General features: G+C 37.1%; 1 protein-coding gene across 2 annotated transcripts in view; it reads right to left on the bottom strand.

The window, feature by feature from the left end:
- Positions 1–27,527, bottom strand: part of Acvr2a (activin A receptor type 2A) — an 82,171-nt gene that overhangs the window by 30,738 nt on the left and 23,906 nt on the right. For both annotated transcript variants that reach the window (XM_032903259.1, XM_032903260.1), the window contains exon 2: positions 977–1,184. In XM_032903259.1, coding sequence (XP_032759150.1) covers positions 977–1,184 — 208 coding nt within the window. The remainder of the gene's footprint in view (positions 1–976; positions 1,185–27,527) is intronic.

The following is a 27,527-nucleotide window of genomic DNA, read 5'->3' as shown; positions in this document are numbered from 1 at the left end:
ATGACTATACTTTTAACATATCATGGAGCTAATGTAACTTTCATAATTTATTTAATACATGCCTACATCATATACAGCTAATCAATCATCAACCCTAGGTAACTGAGGCTCCTGGAAACTGACAGAATGGTCAGCAGCTATGGCACAACTTCTTGGGTCCAAAACAGCTGGTTACCTAGGGCTGTGCCGGCCTCACCATTCTACAACACCCACCCCTAGTGCAAAAGCTGCAGCCCAGGCAGGAAAACGATCAGTCTAATATGGATGTCCCTTCCTATAAGGGAAAGATCAGAAGTACTCAATAGCATTACCATTTATTTATTCTAGTATAAAATAATTGAAATAAGATGAATTAAAGAAAATAGCTTTAGGGGTTGGGGATTTGGCTCAGTGGTAGGGCGCTTGCCTAGCAAGCGCAAGGCCCCGGTTCGGTCCCCAGCTCAAAAAAAAAAAAAAAAAAACAAAAACAAAAAAAAACTTTTTATATGAGTTTTTAGTTCTGATATAATTCTAAATGTCAATGTAAATATCTCTTAAGGTAAAAAACAAAAGACCCAACTTCTTCCAAATATATAAAGGAGAAAACTGAATGAAAACTGAATACTGCAACAAAGTATTATTCCTCTTTAAGGACAGACTTGTCAACACATAGATTTTCTTTTAAAGTGATTATTAAATTAGCATTAAAGCTTATAATGCTAATAATATGGTAAAAATTATTCATATATAAAGGTTCTCACTACTTGTAGATTATTCAAACATATCAAGAATAAAGCAGAAATATGGTATGTTTATTACGTAGAAAGAAAAATCTTGTCACTGGTGAATGTTGCAATAGTCTTCATAATTTTATCTTCAAAACATCGAGAAATACTTACTTGAAAATCCATGCATTGGTCTTTCTTTCCTTTTTCAAGGCAGGACAGTGGGAAGAAAAGTCACTGAACTCCATCTTAAAAATTAAATACATTCTTACCTGTCATAGCAGTTGATATCATCCAGCCAACAACCTTGCTTTACTATTTCAATGGAACCAGAAATATTCTTCCAGGTAGCAAAACAATGTCGCCGTTTGTCTTTATCACCATAGCAAGGCTCAACACCAGTCTGATTGGTTCTGTCTCTTTCCCAATTAGCATTAAAGAAAAGACACTCCTGAGTTTCCGATCTGCCAAGTATAGCACCTGTTAAGATAACAGAAAACATACGGTAACTATCCCTTCCTAAGAGCAGTGTTCTGAAGAAGGCAGCCACTTAAGGTGCTCTTGCCCTGCCCACGGCTCCTCTCCCCAGTGCTGCAACTGTGCATTTGCATCCCCGAGCTTCAGGCAGAAAAGTAACCACAGTAATCGAAATTGCCCACATACATCACAAAATTGCTTTTGACAACGTCAGCTTCACCTAAACACACAAAAGGTAGCAAAAACTGTTGATTTTATTACATTTCAACCTCTCCATGGTTAGAACTCCTTGTAAATATTTTGTGTGACAAAATACAACCTAAGAAAACACAATTCTCCTGTATAGTTTGGCTATAGTTCCTTCAACTCTGTAGACTAAACAAACCAGAGCCATGGAGACTTTGGAATCTGGCAGACACACTCTCAAAAGTAAGTCTGTTAACTCAAGTAAAGCCATTTATATTAATATGCATTGCCAGGGGTAAGTTTGAATCTGTTGGTAAAGACAGGGATTGTGGGAGACTTGCATCTTTTAGCATTAGAATAAATGCAATAGTGCTATCAGTGATAATGGTAACAAAAGTGGCCTCTGAATTCTGAATAATGGAATGAGCCAATATCCAGAAGATCCACATAATTCAGAGAATTGTTATTTTATAAAAGAATTAATGTGATGTTACAAAGCACTCATGTGTAAAAAAAAAAAAAATTCGAGGTGAGAGAGATCAACTGACTTTTAAAAAAGGAAGCTACTTCTTGAATTTTGGTATCATATAAAAGAAAGAAAAATAATGCTCTAAATAAATTATTAAAATATTTTCTCTTTTCTAACTAGTTAATTGTATATGGATAGATCAAAGTAATACAACAATCAAAGTAACATACATTGGTAGATAAATAAAAGAGATAAGAAATCCCATGGTTTTCTACTAAAAAAAAACATTAGTTATAAAAACATCACATTTCTTTTTGATTCAGAAAAAAAATTTTATAAAGATTTCTTTTACTAATGTAGAATGGACACCTGCCATTTAACAAATTGCCATTTTAAAATGTCCTCATTTCAGGGTTGGGGATTTAGCTCAGTGGTAGAGCGCTTGCCTAGCAAGCGCTAGGCCCTGGGTTCGGTCCCCAGCTCCGAAAAAAAAGAAAAAAAAAAAAAAAGTCCTCATTTCTAACAAGGAAAACATAAAATCTGAATTAAAAAAAAAAAATCTCAGGGTAGTTGTGCTATAGACAGGAAATATCAGCTCAAAAGGCTCATGAAGATTTGTTCCCCAGATGTGGCATTATTGGGAGGTGACACTGAGGTCTCTGACCTAACCAGTGAGTTAATCCCATGTTAGTATGGTATTTTACAAGATCCCTGGGGGCCTAGTGAAGTAGGTCACTTGGGACACAACCCCTTTTCCTCAGCTCTTCTCTCAGTCTTGCTTCCTGTCTGCCATGAACTGTGTGGCTAGACAGCATGTTCCCAGTCGCAAGGTTCACATCTGTACTCAGGTGCACGGCAATGAAACCAACAAGTTGCTGAGAAAAGAAAACAGGGATCTGGCATAAATCTTTTAAGTCGTTGATGGCTGGTATGTTGTCCTAGCAACAACAAACTAACATGGGTTTCTTAATTCTAAGAACCTAAGTAAGTCTTGGGAACAGCTGTTCTACAATGTCCTAACAGAATGTACTAACAGAGATGTAACTGTAAGTCTGTAGTGTCTGTGTGCAGAAATGCTGTCACAAAATGACACGGTGCAAACCATACGATAACTATGGCATCTGGATTCTAGAGAAGGTCTGCTACTACTATCTATCTGAACACATCAGCAACCATTTTCTAAGTTATTTCTTTTCAGAAACTCCTTCAAAACATGAGCAAACCAAGTTTCTCTTGTACTAAAAATTCTAAAAGCATGTACTGCCCACACTCTTATCTTAAAACAGGGATGGCAAGCGTTTTTGTAAAGGTCCAGACAGTATGTATTTTAGGCTTTGCAGGCCATATGGTCTGCACAAGCAACTACTCTGCTTGTGAAGTACAAAAGTATCCATAGACAGTAAATGAATGAACAGAGTTTGTGTTCCAATAAAACTTTATTTATGCAGATTAAAAACTAAACTTTTTGTAATTTTTAACATCTCACAAAATATTATCCTTGATATTTTTTTCCAAACACTTAAATATAGAATTTATTCCGGGAAAATCTGGACCTCAGGTTGTATGAGCAACAACTCCCTCTTAAAACACGGCCATTACTAGCTCCAAGAGACTGGCTGACCTGCCTTTGTTTGATTTGCTAGATGGATGTTCTGCATCTCTCTCCGATTAACTCATGGGAGGGAGAAGAAAGCAATCCTGGGAGGCAGAGGGAGGGAGAGAGGGAGGGAGGGAGGGAGGGAGGGAGGGATGGAGGGAGAGATCTGGATGGGACAGGGGAAGGGGAGGAGAAAAGGGGAACAGGATCAGGTACTGGGGGAGGGAGCAGGAGAGAAGCCCTGAAGGCCAGCAGAATGAATGGAAATTGCAACCTCAAGGTGCCCTAGGGTGGGGGTGGGGGGTCCTCTTGGAGACAGTGGGGAGGAGGAACGGGATGAGGAACTGTGGGCAGACTGGAAGGAATGTAATGACTGGACTTCTAAAAAAAAGTAATAAAAAACACTGCATAGCTATTTTCAATTTTCAAAAGAAGAGTCCACTGAAGCCCAGGAATATCTTAAACTAAAACATGACCAAAACAAACTAACACTGCTCGTAGCCCAAGTACCAGTGGGCAGCACTTTGGTTTCTGATGAACAGTAGCTTTCTGAGAGTCTCAAGAGAATTTTGTAGCACACAAGGGATGACAAGGAAGGGGAATCGTCAGTATTATATTTGTACACAAAAGACAAACAAATCATCACTTTAATAACTGTGAAAGAACTTCTAACATTTATCTTTTAATGTTAAACATATTTTCAGAATGATTTCCTAGATCCAGACTATCATTTTCCCCCATAGGTAAAGAAAATTGATTATGAGGAAACATCTGATAATCTTCATTCCTTCTCCTAAAGCTAACTGGGTAACTAGCCTCTGTCCAATACATTCCCTAACTAAACAGTAAATAAAATAACATAGTATCTATGAAAACATACTAAATATATCTAATTGTATTTTTTTAAAGTCTTAATGTTCACACTGATTTCAAAAGATAGTTTGATAGTAGGATGCTATTGTTCAGATGGTACACTCTAGTCTAATGCTTTCTTAAATTTTAACCTCTCTCCCTAAGTTTATTCTACCAAAATAATTTCAAATAGTCAAAATTTCCATTTTTAAAAGAAATAATTATGTATAAAAGGCATGCAAGGCACATTCTTGAATGCTGTTTGATATATTCTTGTGACTCGGTGCCATTTTCTATATCCTGGAAAAGAGGTGACTTAACTGTATTTAAGAGAGAGAATATATATACACATATATATGTATACATACTCTATGTATATACAAATATACAGTAATACTATACATATATACACACACATACCACACACATGCACATACATATGCATACTATATATTTATATATCCATGTGTTTCTTCTTTCTTTCCCTCCTGCAAAGCCTCATGGATGACCTAATAAGCCTTCCTAGCTTAAAGACTCTAGACTACACCTACAACTTCATATGTAACTTGGCCAAGCAAACAAATCCTTCACTACCTCTTTCCACATCTATAAAATTAAGCAGGCTGATTCAGTGTCCATATTTTTCTCTAGATCCATAATTCAAGTCTAACTGTAGAAAATCAGGAACTCTAGTTACAATCAAGTATTTGAGTAGCTTATGTACTATTCCATGTAATGTACTTTCATTGATAACTAGCACTAACTATGGCATGTTCTTACCACTAGGAAAAAAAACAAGCTATACAAAGGATTTGAAATTTGGTAGAGCATAAAACACCCAAGACAATCAAATCACAAACACTTTTCCATAAAGAAAAGAAATTTCACCTAAAAGATAGCATACAAAACATTTTTTTGCACCAAATATTAAAATAATATAGCAATGCTAGTTTTATACACAATCTCCTCTGGATTAAAAAGAGTACTTCCTCATTCATTTCAAAGTAAAAATTAATCTCAATCAATTAATTAATTTCAATACAACTTTGAAATTGAATTACATTGATATAAAGTAACAGCACAGGAAAAACAGACCACTAACTTAGATGCTAAAGTTCTCAACAAAACGTTAATAAACACAATCTAATAATGTACTTTTTAGAAAAAGAAAAGAAAACTAAGACACCACAACTGGGCTGACTTCAGCTATGCAAGGTTAGTTTGGCATTCAAACTTATTCACTGCAGTCTACCATATCAAGAAACCAAAAGTAAAAAATAATATAAGCACATAAACCAACACAGAGGAAACATCAGATAAATTTAACACCCATTTATAATGAAAACCAACAGCATACTTGGAATAAAAAAAGAACTTCAACATCAAAAAGAGGATCTACCAAAGCCCAGCAAGGACATCATATTTAATGGCTGTGCATAAGGCGGAAGGCTGCAGGCTTCAGGTTAAGAACAGACACAGACATTCATCCACATTCTTCATACCCTTCTATTTAAAGCAGTAATTAATGTTCGATTTCTGCTAAAAAACAAGAGACAGAAATCACAGGTATAATCTTGAGAAAAGAAAAATAAAACTCTATTGACAGATGACATTATTTTTCTAAAAAAAAAAATTCCAAGGATTCTATCTGAAAGAAAACCTGCTAGAACTCTTAAGTGACAAGATTAAAAAAAAAAAAAATTAAAAAAAGTTGCTCTTCTATATACTAACAATTAGAAAAATAAAATCAAATTCTAAAAAATTCAAGACTAGATACAATGTTAGAAACTAACATAATCTAACAAAATACAAATGTGGTGAAAATTATTAAATGTTTATGAAATAAATATCCAAACACTTGTAGAAGTATCCAATTTATAAAAAGTTCAAAATAAGATATTAGTTCTCCCTGAAGTTATGTACAGTTTTATTTAAATTCAATCAAATTCTCAATATTTGTAGACATAATACCACTGGACAGGTTACTGCTCACTCTTCCAATGTTAAGGTTTACAATGTGGCTACACAAACTGGGACGTTGTGACAGTACAGGGAGATAGTTCAGACATGTGTGATACAGACAAGGCCAGAAACAGATCCACACAAACCAGACCAATTAACTTTTAACAAATGAAAGCAAAGCAAGGGGAGGGGTAGCTTCCTCAGTAATAATGGCTGAAGGCCTTATAATGTGGAAGCAACAATAGTTTTGAATCTCTTTTCCCACCACTGTGAGCCTAGTAGTTCCTAAAAGGCCAGCTCTTTCAGGACACTTTGCAGGCTAAATCTCATATATGTATGCATTTTCAAATTTTCTTCTGGTACACATAGCGGAACCGTAAAAGCCTGATCTTCGATACTCACTGATCTCTCAAAAGCACTCACTGGCTCACTGATCCAATGTAGGTGATTAGGTCCTTGATCTGATAGAAAGTGATTTATATTTATTGATTTATTTTATACATAATTTTAATAACCTAGATTTATTTTTTATTAGTATTGTTACTCATGTGTTTTTGCAGTGCTGACAAACAAAACCTTTGCAGTGCTGACGAACAAAACCTTTGCAGTGCTGACGAACAAAACCTAAGGCCTAGCACATGCTCCTGGGACGTTTCCCAGCTCCTATTTACAGATGCCAGTCAGTCTGTGTGTACAACTGTGCATGAATGCATGCATGCACATATTTGCCTATACCCTTTTCCATGTTACAATGCCACTGATTGTTAAGATTCTTAGATTTTAAATCTATGAAGTAATGCATACATAAACTAATGGTTTACCCATTATGTAATGTATAGTTACTTCAAAAACATGCTGTGTATGCTAAATGTACACAATTTTTAAAGAATAATTAATTTATAAAAAGGCATGAACAATTGGTTTAATGACTAGGAAAGCTATATACTTAAAATGAGCTGAAATGGCATGTGTTCATTTAGATAGACAGGCAATAAATAAATAGTGATGACTAAAGGCCCTGTCTTCTATCAAAATGCCAGAATTTTGCTAGCAAAAAAATTTATTTATTCATTATGGACCCTCATATCTAGCACAATACATGAAAAAAATCAACATTTGGTGAACTGATACACACAGATATGTAGATACCTGCATAATATATTTAACTGTTTCATGTTTCCTTAATTGTATTTTCAATAGTTTCTATTTGTTAAGCTTTTTGCCTTTTTGTAAAGTACAACTATTAATTAGTTGTAATGTGTTAATCTCAATATAAAAAAAAACACTTAACCATTTTTAAGATGTATTTATATATGAATACTCAATTTACATGTATGCACGCATGACAGTAGAGGGCATCAGATCCCACTGTAGATGGTTGTGAACTGCCATGTGGTTACTGGAAATTGAACTCAGGACCTCTGGATGAGCAGCCAGTGCTCTTAACCACATCTATGCTCCATCCCAACATTTAACCATTTATATATACAGCCGTGTGGCCAATAGTTTTGAGTAAAAGTATACAAATGTACTTTTCAAAACATGCTTGGAATAAGACTATCCATCTTATCTACCCTCTAGCACACAAAGTACTTTGTAAGTGACAAAAGGCAAAATATAATGCAAAAACTGAAAAGTATCTATTAAGTACTAAACAGGTGGTTGGAAATAAAGTATTGTTTGTAATTGCAATTTCATGTTTTATTTTTCTAGTTAAGAAAGCATCTTTCAGAACCCAGGGACCAATCTCACCTTCTCACAACTTTCCTATGTGTGAAACAACATTAAGAAAAAAATAATGTTTTGGCAACTTAAAAACCTGAGGTTCTTTCCTAGAAGTTATGAACAAGTGCCTAAGAAAACAGAATAAACACGTGTGCTAGAGCAGGACATATGCTACTGAGCTACATGCCCTACATGCCCGTGCCTAATCACAGATAGCCAATGATTTCAATCAGTTATCTATGACACTGGGAGCTAGATTTTAAGTCTGTATAGGAATACACATGTAAATTAATTCGTCTTAGCCATTCCATAATGTGCATATATTTCAGGATGTGTTGTGCCTCCCATAAGGGAACTTAATCTACCAGAAAAAGTCAATGGTGTTTAAAATATAATTTGAAAAGCAATTCTTATTTCCCTTTCACTGTTCTGCCACTCTAAGGACAAACTGCAAGTCCAGAGAACCAGCTAAAGAAGAGAGATCAAAGAAACCAAAGATTTTTCACTCATCATCTTATCAAACAAAGTAAATAAAGCAGTATCAAAATGTTTTGTGTGGGCTGGAGAGATGGCTCAGCTGTTAAGAGCACTAACTGCTCTTCCAGAGGACCCGAGTTCAAATCCCATCAACCACATGGTTGCTCACAACCATCTGTAATGAGATCTGATGCCCTCTTCTGGTGTGTCTGAAGACAGCTACAGTGTACTCACACATAATAAATAAATCTTTAAAAAAAAAACACCATCAAAATGTTTTGTGCAACACTATACAAATGAATAATTTTAGGATGCTCAACACATAAGAAAACCATGTAAGTAAATACGTGTGCGTGCGTGTGCGTGTGCGTGTGTGTGTACATGCACACACTATTATTTCAAGCAGGATTATTTAGCAGTCCTTCACTGTCACTGTTACATGATCATACACAGAAACGTAAAACCTTTCCTAAACAGGGCTTAGAGAGGGGCCGGATAGATGCTCTGTGGTTAAGAGGACTGACTGCTCTTCCAGAGGTTCTGAATTCAATTTCCATCAAACAAATGGTATAACTCACAACCACCTGTAATAGGATTGGCTGCCCTCTTTTGGTGTGTCTGAAGACAGCTCCAGTATATTCACTAAATAAAATAAATAAATCTTAACAAAACAAAACAGGGTTGGAGAGATAGCTCAGCAATTAAAAGCACCCATTGCTCTTCCAAAGGTCCCAGGTTCAATTCCCAGTATCCACATGGCAGCTCACAATTATGTGTAATGCCATATCCAGAGTTTCCAAAGCCCTCTTCTGACCTCCTTGGACACTGAGCAAACACACAGTTCACATATATTCATGCACACAAAATATTTATATGCATAAAGTAAACAATAAAAGGGCTATCATAAATAAATGGAAAACTAATGTTCAATATGAAACATCCCTAATTTTATCCAAAAATATTTTTAATTTTTCTTTTTTGACAAACATAAAATACACAGGGCCTGCAAGATGGGCCAATGAGTAAAAGGTTAAACTCCAAAAGCCACAGTAAACCAACACTTAAATCTTATGATCTTTTAAATCCACACTGACAAGAGTCGCAGGCATTGAAAGGACTGACACAGAAAATACTTCCAAGCTTCTACTTTCCAAGTTCCAGAGTACAGCAAAGTAAGAAATTGGATGGCTTCATCTATTGGGTTAAGTCACTGGCTGCTCCTAAAGGTTTGTCTGGTACTTCTAAGATAGCAATGCTTCCTTCAAAACTCCCTGCTTCCAAACTCTTCATGACTTAAGTGCCACTCTCCAGTATAAGTTATAGCTTCAAAAATAAGCCAGGTAACAGTTTGGGCCTACAGACACAAACCTGGGGGATTCTATCTTTAAAGGCCCAAGTCAAGCAATGAGACTCTACAGTTCCCTTGCAATCTTTCAAAGGATGATTTATATCAAGGTGGTACTAACTCATCAAGTCTTATCAAGTCTTTAAAAGGAAATTTCTGGTTCCATCCATTTGCCTACAAAACTCAGGATGTCCTCATTATTAATAGCTGAATAGTATTCCATTGTGTAAATGAATCACATTTTCTGTATCCATTCATCCATTGTGGGACATTGGATTGTTTCCTGCCTCCTGGCAATCACAAATAAGGCCGCTATGAACATGGTGGAACATGTGCTCCTGTGACATGGTGGGGAATCTTTTGGGTATCTGCCCAAGAGTGGTATAACTGGGTCTTCAGGTAGGTATATTTCCAGTTTTCTGAAGACCCTCCAGATTGATTCCAGAGTGGTTGTACAGTCTGCAATCCCACCAGCAATGGAGGAGTGTTCCCCTTGCTCCACATTCTCGCCAACATGTGTTGACACCTGAGTTTTTGATCTTAGCCACTCTGATTGGTGTAAGGTGGAATCTCAGGGTTGTTTTGAGTGAGGTAACTCAGACCCAAAAGGACATGTATGATATGTACTCACAAATAAATGGATATTAGAAAGAAAAAAATAAGTACAGAATGTACAGGATATAACCTACAGAACTCAAGAAAGTTAACAAGCCACCCTCTCACCCACCCCCGCTCCAAGTGAGGATGCCTCAATCCCACTTGTCCCCCAAGAGAAACAATCATGGGGGACAGAGAGAGGGAGGGACCTGGGTGGGAGGGGGGACTGGAAGGGAAAAGGGGGAACATGATCAGGTACTGGGGGAGCAGGACAGGAGTGAAGCCCTGAGGGCCAGCATAAAGAATAGAAACAGGCAACCTCTGAAGCAAGTAGGAGGTGGGGGAACCCTCTAGAATGTACCAGAGACCTGGGAAATGAGAGACTCTCAGAACTCAAAGGGAGGAACCTTAGATGAAATGCCCAACAGTGGGGAGAGGGAACTTGTAGAATCTACTTCCAGTAGAAAGGCAGGACATCAAGTGGAGGGATGGGGTTGCCATCCCACAGTCAAAAACTCTGACCCAGAATTGTCCCTGTTTAAAAGAACTGCAGAGACAAAAATGGAGAAAAGACTGAGAGAAAGGAGGTCCAGTGACCAGCCCAAATTGGGATCCAGCTCAAGAAGCAGCTCCAAGGCCTGACAGTATTACTGATGCTATGGTGAGCTTATAGGCAGGAGCCTATCATGACTACCCACTAAAAGACCCAACAAGCAGCTGAAAGAGTCAGATGCAGATATTTACACCCAACCAATGGATGGCAGTTGGGAACCCCTGTGGTTGAATAAGAGAAAGGCTCAAAGAAGCTGAGGAGAAAGGTGACCCCATAGTTAGACCAGCAGTCTCAACTAACCTGGACCCCTGAGATCTCTCAGATACTGAGTCACCAACCAGGCATACACTAGCTGATAGGAATCCCCTGACACATATACAGCAGAGGACTGCCTGGTCCAGCCTCAGTGAGAGAAGTAGCTAACCCTCAAAGAGAGATTTGAGGCCTCAGGGAGTGGAGAGGTCTGGTGGGTAGGGGTAGGGGGGAAACATCCTCTTGGAGATGGGGGAGGAGGAATGGGATGGGGAACTGCTGGAGGGTGGACCGGGAGGGGTATAATGACTGGGCTGTAAAAAAAAAAAAAGATATGGGGTTGGGGATTGATCTAAGTGGTAGAGCGCTTGCCAAGCAAGAGCAAAGCCCTGGGTTCGGGACTCAGCTCCGAAAAAAAAAAAAAAAAAGATATAATAATAATGATGATAATAATAGAAAAAGGAAATTTATGATACTAGATGTTCATGTTTGAGGAATAGCCTTTAACTCTGCATAGAATATTCAAATTTATACACTATTTTTAAAATGCACAATAGTGAAAGCTGCATTAAGAGATGAAATGCAACTTTTCTTCTCATTAAACTCATCAAAGCTATGCAAAAAGGTGAAGGTGAGAATGAAGGGGATGACGGTGAGCATGACAGAAAGTGCTGATGACCATGATGGATGTGAAGGAGCCTGGGCAAGACTGACAGTGGAAGTGGAGATGAGTATGAGGGTGAGTGGCCTGGAGAGTAATCACTTTTGCAATTGTGACAGGAACAAGCAGCAGCACCCTTGAGGACCAAGTAGGAACACAAAAGGTACCTATTACCATGAATGCTTACTTCAAAGTAACATCCAGCATCTTAAAACTGCAGTTCAGGGGCTGGTGGCTCAACAGTTAATAGCAGAGGATCCTGGGTTCCATTCCTATCACCCACAGAGTGATTCACAACCATATGAAACACCAATTCTAGGGGACACGATGCCCTCTTCTGGTTCAAAGACAACCACATGGTCCATACACAGTTTTAAAAGAAAAATCACCAACAACTTTTTCTATCTTTTTAACTATGTTTCTTCAGTTTACAAGCAAAGCAATTTCTAGTGGATAAAAACTGAATAAATAAAGGTTGGCATGGTATTACAAACCTGGTAACCCCAGTACTGAAAAGGTTGAGGCGTGAGGACCACTGAAAGTTGAAGACCAGCAAGTGTTGAGGGCTATTCGGACCTGTTTCTGGTTGTGTGTGGCTCAGCACTTAGCACACACCTTCAATCCCATTGGCTGCTATACAGACACGCCCTTAGTACTCACAGTTAATCCCAAATAATGAAGGGAAAGTTAGTTTGCAGAGGGAAGACCCATGTTTGGAAGTGATGTCTAATTGAGTGACAGAAAAAGTGAGAAATCAGAGAAAGATTTGACAGACTAGGATATGCTCAACTCTCACAAGAAGAGAGAGGAAAGGGAAGCTACTTAAGGAAAAGACAAGAGAGTAAGCACAAGAAGGAAGGAGTACAGTGCAGGATACAGCAGAGTTCATGGAGAGCAGTGCAGAGAGGAAGAAGCAGGCAGTTTTACTGAGAGAGTTTTACAGAGATAGACTGAAGAAAGAACAAAGTAGACCCAGGAAAGACAAAATGAGCAAGAGTCAGATTAAAAAAGATTGCTAAATTAGTATGAGGCCAGGCAGAGATAGCAATTCAGAGGACAGGAGAAAAGCCAAATTGAATAAATCAGCTGGGAGAGGAGTTTGATACAGAATGGCTGAATTGAATCAGCCAGCCAGAGTTCAGAAAGAACAAGAAAGGGCGAGCTCATTCAGCAGTTAAGTCTCAGAGGCTGAAAACATTCTAGTCCTACATTAGATTCTGGAGGCTAGAAGCTCCCAGAATTAGGCCTAGATTAGCAGACCGAAGTAATAGGCCTACCAAAGAACAATTACAACCAGAAAATAAAACTTACTTTTACAAGCATGGGCTTCATAGTGAGACTTTATTTGAAAGAAGGCTGTGATGAAGAGGAGGAAGGAGTGGGGGAGATGAGAGAGAGGAGGAGGAAACAGGAGGAGAAAAGGGAAAGACAAAGGGATGAGAAGAGTAAGGACAAAAGAGAAAGAGGGAAGAAAAGGGGATCCAAAGGTTCTCTTTACATTTTTGTTGTAGGATCTCTTTCCCACTTGATAAAAATGGAGGTTATAGGTTCTCCTCTAGGATCCAGGACTTCGCTATTCAAGTAGTTGTCGATGTTTCTATTACCAGGCATGGTATTCCTCCTATTGAGCAGGCCTTAAGTCCAACTAGGAAACTCCTTCCTCAGATTTGTTTTTGTACAATTTTAAGTATATTATAGATCTTTTAGTATCCTGTTTTCTATACTAATGTATATAAAAAACCAGTTACCTTTCACACTTGGCTGCTCAGAGCACTTTTTAATTGTTTTAAGGGCTATTCTCAATGGATAAAAGTTCATTGAGAGGTACAGCTGCCTTTGGGTCTGGTTAACTTTTATGCATAATTTTTTTTATTTGCAAGTTTTTTTAGAAGACCAATCACTGTCCAAAGTTTATATCCTCAAAGACTTCTGATAAATATGTTAAGCAACTGATTAAGCAGAATCTATTTTTAAGTATCATTTCTGTATAGAAAGACATTTTAAGGATCTTATCTTTTTTTTTTTTTTTTAAACTAAGCACCTTTCTACCACCAATCATTTCTAAAGGAAAACACAAACACGTTCTGGCATGCTTCCCAGAACTTTGGTTGGTTTGTTTTGTTTGCTGGAAGTTTAATTTCCATTCTCAGCACTTTAGTTTGACAAAATATTACTAGATCTCTTAAGTAACATCTATATGGTATAGATTATTTTTTTAAAAACTGAATATGCTAAAAATATAAAGAATATATGTTGTGGCACTAGATGCCATACACAAACATTCAAATGTTGTGAAGAGTACAAGCACTTAAAGTCTACATCTAACCACTGATTATTTAAAAGTTCTTTCTGCAAATTCCTGACAATACCAAAAGTAAAACCAACATCTTCAGGAGGCTAAGTCAGAAGAACGTCAAGTTGGGTCCAGCAGGAATAACATAATATAAATACAAAGTTGGGCAACTTAAATGTATTCCAATGCAAAAATGACTGTTTTTCCTCAAACAGACAACGAAGACCAAGATTTGAAAATGTACTAACTCTCTTAAAATACTACAACACAAAGTTGAAGATCTTGGAATGGATGTCCTTTTGCTTACAACTTGCTTATTTCTTAATTCACTTAAGTATAAATAGAGATAATACAAAGTATAGGTTTTTTTGTTGGTGAGACCTGTAGAGGAGATAATCTGTTGTGATTTGGTCTAATGCTACTTATGTTAATTAGGTCCCCAAAATTACATGGGAATCCTCACACCTACACATAAAATGCTGAGGGACCCTGCTCCCAGTTGGTTTTTATTGGTAAATAAAACTGCCAGCGGCCAGTGGCTGGGCAGAGAGGCAAGAGGCAGAAGTTAGGATCCCCAGACAAGGAACTGAGGAAGGAGCAGGAAAATATAGAACAGCCATGCCAGGAAAGGAGTAAGGACCAGGCCTAAGAGGTGCAGAGGAGAGAACATACCAATCATGTAAGTGCCAGGGAAGATGGCCCCAGCACCCCCACCCCCACACACTGGGTCTAGGGCAGCAAGGATAGAATATAGACTTTAGTAAGTAATTACTGAGGAATATCAGAGGGGACAGGTTAGCCACATGGAAGTTTGGAAGTGGCCCAGCCATTGAGCTGTTTAAGGCATATTAAAATATAGGTGTGTGTTTGTGTGTGTGTGTGTGTGTGTGTGTGTGTTTGTCTTTCATTCAGGAACCCAGGACGGGTAGTGAGGAACACGTGCCACTGCCGCCTGGTCGATTAGAGAAGCAATTAACTGGCAACTGCAACAATCATCATTTAAACTCTTCCCCAAAATACGCTACAGAGATTGTTCTCAAAAGGTGCTAAAAGAATGGGAGGGACATTAAATACTGCAAAGATGGTAGAGCAAAGCCTACTTACTTGTATAATACACACAAATTTTAAAAATAACTAGCCAAAATGTCAATCGACCTGAGTTCAAATTCTCAACAATTCAATATCAAGAAATCCATTAAAATATTTTTTTCTGAAAAGACTTTTTTAAAAAAATGAAAAAAGTCTTTAAAAACTATAGACACTTTGGTATGCAAACTGGGAAAATGTCAAACACCAGTATTTGGCTTTCGTCTTCTTACATTTAAGGAATGACTTCCATTTACTTGATCAGAAACATCTCAAGCTGGTATTACAAGTCCAGCGTTTTTCCCCTTTAGTAAGAGAAGGATTCACTCATCTAGGCTTTCCATAACTGCCAAGAAATTTCCAAGGAAGTTTATTTTGAGGGCACACTACACAGAATGTTAAAGGACACTATATCTTTCACACAGAGCATTGTTTGCCATCAACCTGTATACAGAATTGATTAGTATTGTTCCAGGCATTTGATATTTGGCATTATGGAAAAAAAAGTAATTTCAAAGCATCTTAACTTCAAACCTGAGAGGAAAGAAATAATGGAAAGCTTAATTTTTCAAAACAGGGAATGGAAAGTAGAATTAAACTTACAAAGCAAGACTGGGGAGATGGCTCAGCCCATACTATTTGTATAGATACATAAAGCCCTGATTACTAGGATTCACTGGCTAACCAGTCTAGTCAATCTGCAAGTTCCTGGGTTCAGTGTGAGACTCCATCTCAAAAATAAGGTAGAAAATAAATGAAGAAGACATCCAATGTCAACCTGTGCCCCTCATACACAGGTGCATGCACAATGCAACACACGCACGCGCACACACACTCTCTCTCTCACTCTCTCTCTCTCTCTCTCTCTCTCTCTCTCTATATATATATATATATATATATATATATATATATATATATATATACCATGCCCAAATAACATATATCATATTTAGATTCTTCTGAACTTCTAAAGATCCACTGAAGTCTAATTTTTCATGTGCGGTGGCTGACAAGGCAGGAATGATGAATATAAAATCAAAAGGCCTAGGGAATTTTAGGCACATATAATTATCAAAGCTTTTTTACTAGGGTCATGCAGGATGCCTATAGGAAAGTAGGATTTTATCTTGAACAAAGTGAAAGTTAGGGAACATTTCCTATTCTAGCACATGAAACAGGGTTACTCATCACTGCTGCCTGCTAAGAGGCCAGCAGCCACACTGACTCCTTGTTGATACTACAGTAAAAAAGGATACCACAGAAAATATGCCTCTATAAAGACACGCATACTCACTATAAAACCACCTGTTCATACTAGTACTCAGTCAATAAAACAATTAAGATGTTACCTAAGGCTGTCAAATAAGATTTTGTAACTGAAGTTCTCTTTCCCTCGCCCCAAAAGAGAGAATAAAATCAGGTCACCTGGGATTTAAATCAGAAGCAATTAAAAAAAAATCTTAGAAAATCTAAGCAAGTTTCTTTGCTGGTTTTAAAGTAAAAACTCTATTGCATGTCTTTATTAGTGTATTCTTACAGTGTAAGATAGGCACACTTTCCTCCAGCTTCTTTCTACTTTATTTATACCATTAAATCAATTCTTCACCCAAAAATCAAGACAAACCTTCACTGCGTCAAAATTAAACAGTCCTCTGGCTTCCCACTCTTGTAGATCCCACAATCAAATTCTCTAACAATCTCAGAAGACCTTTCATACTGACTTGTGGTCAGCTGCAGCTCATACCAGACAGGCAATCTTTCTTTCTTTAAGCATCAGTTCTCTACCTTCTCCTCATCCCTAATGTTGTTTGAATAAGAAGCTAAGAAAATGCCTGGAAAGCTTTGCAGGCCATAGCTTGTGCTGTATCCCCTCCAAAGTTCTGTTGGAAGGTACTGGGAGAGGGGACCAAATATGAGCTATGTAAGCCATGGAGTCCTACTGTCATGAAGAGGGGGTTTTGAAAATGTGCTCTTCCTCATGTCCTGGGCCATGAAAAGATACAACAGGAAGGTCTATACCAGGCCCTAACTCACTGATCTTGGACAGCCACCGAAACTATGACAGAATAAATACTTGCCCTTAACCTGGCTCAAATATTGTTACAGCACTTAAAACAAACAAACAAAGAACAAAACAAAACAAAACTAGTCCAAAACAAAGTTGAAAACTGCCAGTTCACAAAATGTCCTGAATTGGCATCTGAAGCGTCATGTTCTCTTCAACTGTAATCAGTAACCGATGAGCTGTCTAAGTGAACAAACTTCTTTCTCATGTGCTCCCACCTGTATAGAGTGTAAGCCAGAAAAATCCTATTTTGTAAGCTGAGAGAATAAGGAGATTTTTAAATTTAGGAGTATGGCAATGTGGATTCATAGAAGAAAGAGTAAATATTCACTTTATTAATAAAGTGACAATAAAGATTCACAATATAATACACCTCCTTGTTTCCATTCCTCACAAATCTTCATGGCCACTGCTTCCTGGGGCCATGCAAATATTTTCTGTACATTTCCAATATTAATACAAGTACTGTCTACATAAAAACATTTACCTGTGTTTTAAATAAATGTCTTACAAAAAAAAATACTGGAACATCACTAGTACATTTTAAATTCCATTCTAAATCCTCCCATACAAGAATGCTTACATTTAGTGTTCTTATGAGAAACAAAGATTCAAGGAAGTAGGTCATTACAGCACTTATGAGGAGCATTTAAACATGAAGTAAACTTCTAAAGTAACAGTACTGAATGAAAGAAGGTTCAATGACAAGATGCTTTCTTACAAGTTACTCTGAGATGTAAGTGAGGCTCAACTGGTCGATTTTCTGGTTCAGGTCTATCCTCAGAAGCTTGGGATCAGGAGATAAAAGCTTTAAGGACAAGACCCCATATTCAATGGTGGTGTACTTGTGAACTGCAGAGAAGGGAAGATCCAGGAGGAACAAGAGGAAGAAAAGGAACAGAGACAGATGAGGTTGAAAAGACATGGAAACAACTGCACCCATCCGTCAATTTCAGTTAAGCAGCTGGCTGGTGAGTGAGTCAGAGGTCAACAATTCTAACCCCTGGCTTTCTACTAAATATGAAAACCAATTCCTAGTGGAATTCACATGCCCTCTTCCTGCTAATCACTTAAACACCCATCTGCATCAATTTCCAACGAAGAACAGCTTTGCTTTTAATGCATTTATTCATTCACTCTGCCTTCTGTGTATGTGTGATATATGTGTGTTCATGTGTGTAAATACGGTGTCTGTATGCACGTGTGAAAGTCTGAGGCCCACATCACATGTCTTCCTCAATCACTCTCAACTTTGTCTCCAGACAGGGTTTCTCCCTGATCCTGGAGCTCGGATCCAGCTATGCAGGCTGGCGAGTCAGAGAGCTGCAAGCATTCTCTTCTCTGTTTGCCAGTGCTGGGATTATAGATGTATGCCACCACATTCAGCTTTTTACACGGGGATCCAAATACAAGTCTACATGTTTTCATGACAAGCATTTTACTGACTTAGCCATGTTCTTAGCTCCAAATCTGTCTTTTAAAGAGAAATTAAAAAGAGAGTGAAGCGCAATTTAGAATTTAGAATGTATTAACAGCCTCATTGAATTAGATAACAAGGACACAGCTAATAAAACTATGCCTCTACATGCCACAGAGAATAAAGCTCAATCTCTAATATCTGCATCTCTAAATATAAATAAATTATGGTATGTGCCTAACCCCTCAGCAGAGGCATTAGTATAAATAACTATCTATAAAATAAGGAAAGAGCATTCATATAAATAGAATGGGTAATATAAAACTAATTTTAATGCTTTTGCTTACTTTTGTTCTTAGGTATTTTATTTTTCCTTTATAAACTACTTCATTTTCAAAATACATAGTATAGTAAAAAGGGAAGGCAGTTCCAATAAACTGTGGAACCAAAGTATTAGGCAATAGACTGTTTAATGAGAAATGGGGGGCGAAGGGAGAGAAAACTCTCAGACTGTCCATAGGAATAAAGGCAAGCCTAAGAGGTGAACAGAATGTTGTTAAAGATGCTATTGGGAAGCATGATGTCATATACATCACAAAGCACAACAGTTTCACTTAGCAAAAACGCCAAATATTGCCTACCTGTTCTGCTTCTGTTTCTTTTTTACTATCAAATCTTAACTATTTTCTCTAATGTATCATACTTTCCTGGACCCTCAAACTACTATAAAAAGGGAAGCTGGGGGGGGGGGGAGCAGACTTCTCCAAGGGTCAGCTGTTTCTGAAAATGTGACCTCTTTAACATGTTTTTTTCTTTCAGAATTTCATACAAGTACTGTATTTATATCATTATCCACCCCACATTTTCCCCTTCAATTATTCCCATATCCCCTCCCTCTCAAGATCTTTTTAATTATTATTGTTACATATATATACAAACATATACACAAAAAACAAAAGAAAGAAACCACCCACTGAATCTACTTAGTTGCTAAAATGCTTATGTGTTGAAGGACTGGATAACCTATGGAGATAAGAGTTCTCAGAGGAGAACACTTAACAACCATTGATTGTCTATAGCACTTTATCTAAAAATGGAGTCTTATGACATTTCCTCCATTCATGTTGAGATGCCAACTGGTGGTGTCACTATTTAGGTCTCGTTTAGGTAACCATATTGTGAAGATTTCACGGGTACAATTCTCTGTCATATATAGAAGACACTATCTTACAGCCAACACCCTGGACTTCTTAAATATGTTCAGCCCCTTATCTGTGATGTTCTCTGAGCCTTAGGTGTAAGTTGTGTTGCAGATGTCAATTGTCTCATAGTCCAGTGTTCTCTGCATCTAACCAGCTGTACCTTTCTGTGATGGTCTCCAGCTACAGCAGAGAGAAGCTTCTTTGTTAAAGGATAAGAGCTACAGTTACCTGTGGATATAAGGATAGGTATTTACAATGAAGCTGGGAATTAAATTGGCTTAGTTACATGGTAGTAGTAAATTGTCTTCTAGGGTCTGTGACCTCAGTAGCCACAGGAAGCTGGCTGAATTTACAATGCTTCCATAAAATAAATAAATTAATTAATTAATTAATTAATTCCATCCTAATGAGCAGGCCTTAAGTCCAATAAAACAGTTACCCTGAAGTTAACTTGCTAGTTACCCTGGAGATAGAAGTGCCTTTACTATGTCCTTGGTGAGATCTTGCCATACTAGATATTATAGTTTGTTGGCTTTACATTTTGGTATGACTTTTTTTTTTTTTTAAAGATTTATTCATTTATTATATATGAGTACACTGTAGCTGTCTTCAGATACACCAGAAGAGGGCATCGGATCTCTTTACAGATGGTTGTGAGCCACCATGTGGTTGCTGGGAATTGAACTCATGACCTCTGGAAGAGCAGTCGGGTGCTCTTAACCGCTGAGCCATCTCTCCCAGCCCCATTGCTTTCTTTCTTTTTTTTTTTTTTTTTTTCTTTTTTTTTTTTTCGGGCTGGGGACCAAACCCAGGGCCTTGCACTTACTAGGCAAGCGCCCTACCACTGAGCTAAATCCCCAACCTTGGTATGACTTTTAATTGTTTTTCTCCCTTGGAAGTTCCAACAGCACCTTGGAATGTTATGAACTAGTCCTCAGAAAAGAAACTTTCAGGTCTTCAAGCTTAGGACTTGGTTGTGACCTGTAGGTTGTGAGTTTGTTTCTTCATTTAAGATCTGTTAATATCATTAAAAGTTACACACACACAGGACACTCAACAGCACTGCTGAGTTTTATCATAGTGAGTGCCTACCTACAGCCGTGTGAAGCAATGTTTCTTAAAAAACAAGTTCTACCAAAATTGCCAGACTGCTGATTTCTGGGCCCAATCCAGATTCACTAGCTCAAATTCTCTAAGCGTGAGTTGTTCACCTGGAACTCCACATTTTAGTAAGCAGCTCTTTCGTATGCAGAGAAATATGTGCAGGAATCAATTAAGAATATTCTCAAGCAAGAAAATAAATGCTGAAGAACTGCCTGCTCTCTGCCATGAGAGAAACTGAGAAATACCTCACACCCAGAAGCACTCATGGAAAGGTAGCTTTTTGTTCCAAGTTGGGGCTTTAGTATGTTGAAGGTTTAAGCGGTTAAATAATAAAACATGGTAATTAAAAGTAGATTTTACATAATCCTTAACTAAACTATCTAAACAAGAGTAACAGAGATTGTCGAGGAAGACACATCATACAGACAGGCTGCAAACCTCTAAATTTAAAAATTAAAACAGGTAACAATCTTTCTTTAGAATTATATGTGATCGTCCTCGGTATCTCTGGGGAATTCTTCCAGGACATCCTCCTGTGAAGAATGCCTAAATTCACAGATGTTAAGGCACCTTATAAAATGGTGAAATAATATAGTATTTGTATATAAGCAATATACTTCTCCTGTATACTATAAATTATCCCTAGATAATTTATATCAAATATAAGGTAAATGCTACGCAAACAGCCACATAATCGGTTGTTTAAGAAATCAAGAAAAGTGTATACAAATGTAAAAATAAAAACAGGTGAAAGTCATGGATATGGAAGAGAACCATTTCCTTTGATCTCAATGTCTAGAATCCCACTGAGCTCCAGTCCTGATACAAGATTAAAAATTAACTGGAGACAAAGGAGATAAAAGCAAGTTCATCATTTTATAGCTAGATAATCAGGCATCAAAAGCTACTTGGTGAAAACTATCATCCACCAAGACCTATCTACTACAGAAATCATTAGGGATAGGGATCGCTGCCATTTAGAGTATCAGAGTCTAAAACTAAAAATCTGTTCACTACATATAAGTTTTACAAACTTAGAAATACTTCATTTGATCTTGCCAATTGCATAGGATAGATGGAAAGAGACGGTATTCCAACCCTAATTCTACTCTGATACATACTTGAACTGAATGAAATTTTATGGTCCTCTTGTCTAATGGTTCTCCAAATGAGCACTTTATATATAAAAGCTATCATGAACAACTGATTCAGGAGGTCTAAAGTAGAGCTTAAAAATCTACAATTTTTAACCAGTAGCCATGATAGTTCTAATGCTGAAAGTCCTAGAATATTAGTTTGAAAGATAATCCCAACTGCGACAGAGATAAGGTCATTTTATGGAAAAGCTCAGGCTTAATCCCAGACTTCTGTTTTCCTTTTCATTATCAACACCATCCACAATGAAATTTAGGAAGTTCTTCCTTAACCTCAAAGAAATATGTGTGTAAAGACGTTTTCACCAAGTGCTTCTCAAGGGTTTTCACCAAGCTGAACTCTGAACTGTGTTAAGAAGGTAACAGCTCAGTGGTGTAGTATTCACACACTCCAAGAAAACATGCTCCCCATCCCATAGCAGAAGCTCCCATATCAGAAGCTAAGAATCAACCAGAAATGTGTCACACTAGTAAACACTAGTAAGTGCTTGTTTCATTTAATCCACATAACTCTACTAAGAAGCTATTATTTCTGCCAGTGTTATGGGCAGTGGAAAAAACAAACAAACAAACAAAAAAGCATGGCTTTGGTGGTTGTTTTTCTTTTCTTTTTTTTTTTTTTCTTTTCAGAGCTGAGGACCAAACCCAGGGCCTTGTGCTTGCTAGGCAAGCGCTCTGCCGCTGAGCTAAATCCCCAACCCTTGCTTTGGTGGTTGTAAGGAATACAAAGTTAAGTGGTCAGTAGAGCTAAGGTAGAGAGCAGAGCCCTTTGCCGCAGTCACAGAACAGCAGTGTCCCTATCTATCACTAGGGCCTCTAAGCACTACCTAAGCAATAAACTTTAATACAGCATCCTGCATGCTCTTCCACTTGCTCTTGGTCACAAAGAACTTTGTCCAGTTTTTACTTCATAAAAATCAATCATTTACCTCCGATTCTTCCTCTCTCCTATATTAAAGCAAACCATCCTCCCTTCGTCCCTACCACCCACATTATGCTTCTGTAATCAATTTTATCTGATCTTAGTGGTTTGTCTTGGCTGTCACTGTAATAACTACCTCTCCTCCATATGGAACAACACACAGCCTAGGCTAAAAAGCCCTGGGTTGTGAAAGATGGTTTTCTTAAAATGACAACCAACGGCTTTAGTCTTCTTGTGGAATACTGCTGAGTGCCCAGATCTGCCAATGAGTTTATGACCACTAATGCTCTAAACTTAAGGATAATTTGGCCATAATCTACCAAAGTCTGTATTCACAGGAGTATCTAATTTCTGTACCCCTTCTCCAAAACAAAAACAAAAAACAATTCACATACCATTGACAGAGAATACCTTAACAGACTTGTCAAGAAGTCCTATTTGTTAAATTTTCTGACATAACCTCGATTTTGCTAATGCTTACACTTGAGTTACCCAGTAGCATGGTCACTAGCCTTATCTAGTTTCTAAGCCTTAGAAATATTACTACTATAAACTGAAATAGTCTGGATTTCAAAGATAGTACAAAGAGACTCATCAGTAATTTTCATTACAGTTTGATTACACATTAAAATGACATTTTTGTATATACTGTGCTAAGTACACATTTAAAATTAATTTCACTTTTAAAACTTTTTAAATATACATACTAAAATATATAAAATTTCATTTAGTAGCTCACATTGTAATTTGCATTACATTTCTTATATGAACATAACTCTAATGACTCCAAAATTCTAAACCTGACTGGCCCACTGCCCACATTATAACAGATGCAATATAAGACCTTCTTTAAACATACCCAGTCTATCTGCTCAAACATCTCAAAAGTTTAGCATTCATATCATCTGATAGTAAAAATTCTAAAACAATGTTTCTGAACAGTGAAAAGGTTGTTAACATTTAAAGGAATACTTCTGGAAATAAAGCTGCCAGAAACATCTCCAAAGGAGAGTTAGTTAATTTGTCACAAACTAGGTAGCAAAATGCACTATTCAAAGGTATGCATAACTACTCCACCTATTCCAGCAGTACTCCAGCACTACTCTACTTAAGTAGTCTTATCCAGTTCTTCAAAGTACTCTATTGACCTTTTCTTACCTTTTTAAGTCTTCTGTGTACCTAAAAATGAGCACCCCAAGGTAACAATCATTTCCTCTAACTTAACAAAGGAAAAGAAAAACCATAGGAATGATAGATAAGTAGAATATCCATTACTATTTATATGCAAAACAGAATGCACTTAACATTCTGGGAATTAGAAAATTAAAGGGACAAATGATTATAATTTTAGAAAGGATATACTGGACATTTGCCCTAAGCTCAGCTCAACTGATGGCCTGGGGACCTTGTAGTCAACTCAACTTACTGTGGTCATCTAGCAGTTTCCTTTTCAAAGAAGAGATAAAAATCAATACATCTTTAATTGTATAAGCCAAGAAATGAGTTGATGATGGTTTGTAGAAATGGTAATGATAAATCAAAGTATCAGAAAAAAAAAAAGATTTCAGTCTATTGCTATCAGACAGAAAAAGAAATGAGTAGTAATGGGTGAGAAGTCCTCCGAAAACATGAAGTATTATACAGTGTATTATACCAGTGCTTTAAATCAATTACACAACATGCAGAATAGTCGATAAAGATACTTTGATTAATGCACAGAAGCTCTTTATATTGCAACATGTCTAGACTTTTAATTGTTCTTTACATACTACATTGACTTAGGAAGAATACTTTATAATTTCTTTTTTGATAGATGCAAAACTAGTGAGTGGATGCACATTCTAAAAGTTAGTTGACCATTAAAATCTTAACTGTAGTGGAATACAAACACGTGAACCCACGTTTTCACCAATTCAGAGGAAGAAGTTAGTATATGATCAAGTTTGTTAGGTAAAATAACTTTTTACAAGGAATTGCTATATCTCTTATGAAATAAATTGATAATTTATAAATACAGCATATGTATAAATGCAGAGGTACATAGGCCAGACCCTCTGTGAATAAGCTGAAATACTCATAGATTCAGTGTCCCTGTATACTAACTCCTGCAGGTTGGATTGAAGTTGTACGGGGTAATGTGTAAATGTTCACTATTTATTGCAAACTTCAGTCTGAATAACCCACAAAGGAATTAGACAGTCCAAAGAATTACACACCAACACAGTTTCAAAACATAAATGCTCTAATAAGAAAAAATGAGAAATAAACAGTATTTTGGCTAGATTATGCTTCATTCAAGAAGGTGTAAATATATAAAAGTTATATTAAAAGTAACATTTTCATTAAATGAAGAACAAAAAAGATGATCAAGAAGAATATTCAAGGAAGGAAGAAATAAGCCAGCTTTAAAGAGTGTAAACAATCAACAGGAAAGTCTGATACTAAAGGTCTTCTTATATTTCAGACAGTTCTTTAATAATTTGTTTGTTTTAGTCAGAATATCTTAGTGTCTCAAATCCTTCTCTGCACATTTTTACTCACCTATCTCCCACCCCTTCACATCTCCAACTCCATATCCTTTCCTCTCCTATACCATCCCCTAGCCATCCCACGTGTGCCAAAGACTATTATCTGGCTTCCAAGATCCGACAAGAAACATGGCAATAACTCACTCTCCTTTCCTATCTCCCATATCAGGTCATTATACCACAAACACGCCATTCTTATTGTCCATACCCTCAAATATCCACAGCTGCTCTCCCATCCACCTAAGTCTTCACTCATTTTTCATTTATGCCCCATTTCCTTATGAAGCTTCCCAGGCTACCTTGCCTCTTCCTTTTTCATTGTACTCGGTTTCCTACTCATTCAGCTGGTATTCAGCTGCCTTCTCATGAAATTCATCACTTAAATATAAACTATATTGTAACATTTACATTCGATTTATATACAGAATTCTTTCTACAACTAGAGAATAGCAAACTCAAGCTTTCTGTTTTCTTCACAGCAACATAAGAAGCAGTACATCTCTTTTGAATGGCTCTTAATTTCATACACTATTCCCTGCTTTCCCCTAATCTTGTTTCATAGTTCCCCAAAAACATTCAACTCCTGGATTTTCTCTCACAAATTCAAAATATTGCACTTTAATACATCCACATATAAATGGAAGGGCCTTACAATCATAAACCGGACCCTGGCTTAAGAATACAAGCAAAAGCAAGGATGAATAGGTACCTTCCAGAATACTGATGCAAAGCCAACTTTAACGTCTTTACACATATCCTGGGGGACACGTGAATAGTAAAACATGAAATTTTAAAGATTTCCTCAAGCAATTCTGGACAGCCAATTACCAACCCAAAAGATAGTCACTTTAGAAATTTCTCTAAGGTGAGTAAAAATATGTGACTATTAGAGGATTTTCAAATATTAAAGAAAAAGAAGATAAAGAATGAAATTAAATAATTCGGAAAAACTATAAAAGCATTTATTTTATTTTAGAGATATAAAAGACAATGACAGAAAGTACCTATATAGTCAAAAAGAAATCTTGGGGTTGGGAATTTAGCTCAGTGGTAGAGCGCTTGCCTAGCAAGCACAAGGCCCTGGGTTCGGTCCTCAGCTCCGGGAGAAAAAAAAAAATCTTATACATGTTAGAACAAAAACTAAAAAATTAAAATAAAACAAAAACTAGAAAATATTAAAGCACTTCACAACAGAACGGAATTATCAACGTCTTGGATAACAAACCTTTCCTCAAAATTCAATAGTAAGTGCTACTGACCAGAGTAGGAAGGGATGCCCACTGACAGTGAAAAGAACCTTTAAGCATGCCACTGAAAAGTCCATTTGATGTGTACTCAGATTACTTTCCCAGTGCTATCTTCCCATTGCAAGTTCTACTCGCCTATTCAAAACAAGTACTCAGCATACTGTTTATACTATCACACAGTAGCTCAAAGCTGCCTACTCTGCATAAAATGCTCTATGGAGAAATCTAATGACTCCTCCCAGGTCCAAACAAATGCCACAACTTCCATTTATTTATTTTTTCATAATACAATGAACATGAAACAAACACAAACTCCACTGGCACTGAACCAAACACCAAAGGTAGAGGGCTGAATCAGTAATAATTACTACTGATGTCATGTGAAGAGAGAAATAGAAAAACATCAATAGCATAGAATAATGGGTAAGTACAACTTAGAGTCCGTAACAACTTCCTAAGGAAAAAAATAAAAGAGAAGAAAACTCAGAAATACAAAAGGATGGAGTATGGAGGTAACTATAAAGTAAATGGCTGGAGAAAAGCCATTAGGTTTTTGTAGTATTAAAGGACCAAAAGCAAGAAGTAACTTACAGGAAATGAAGAAGGATAGCCCTTACGGGGAAATATAATAATAGGTCATATGAGAAAGCCT

Source organism: Rattus rattus, chromosome 5 (assembly GCF_011064425.1).
Source record: "Rattus rattus isolate New Zealand chromosome 5, Rrattus_CSIRO_v1, whole genome shotgun sequence".
Taxonomy (NCBI): Eukaryota; Metazoa; Chordata; class Mammalia; order Rodentia; family Muridae; genus Rattus; species Rattus rattus.
Note: the sequence above shows the minus strand (reverse complement) of the source record. Positions and strands in the feature narration are given on the sequence as shown.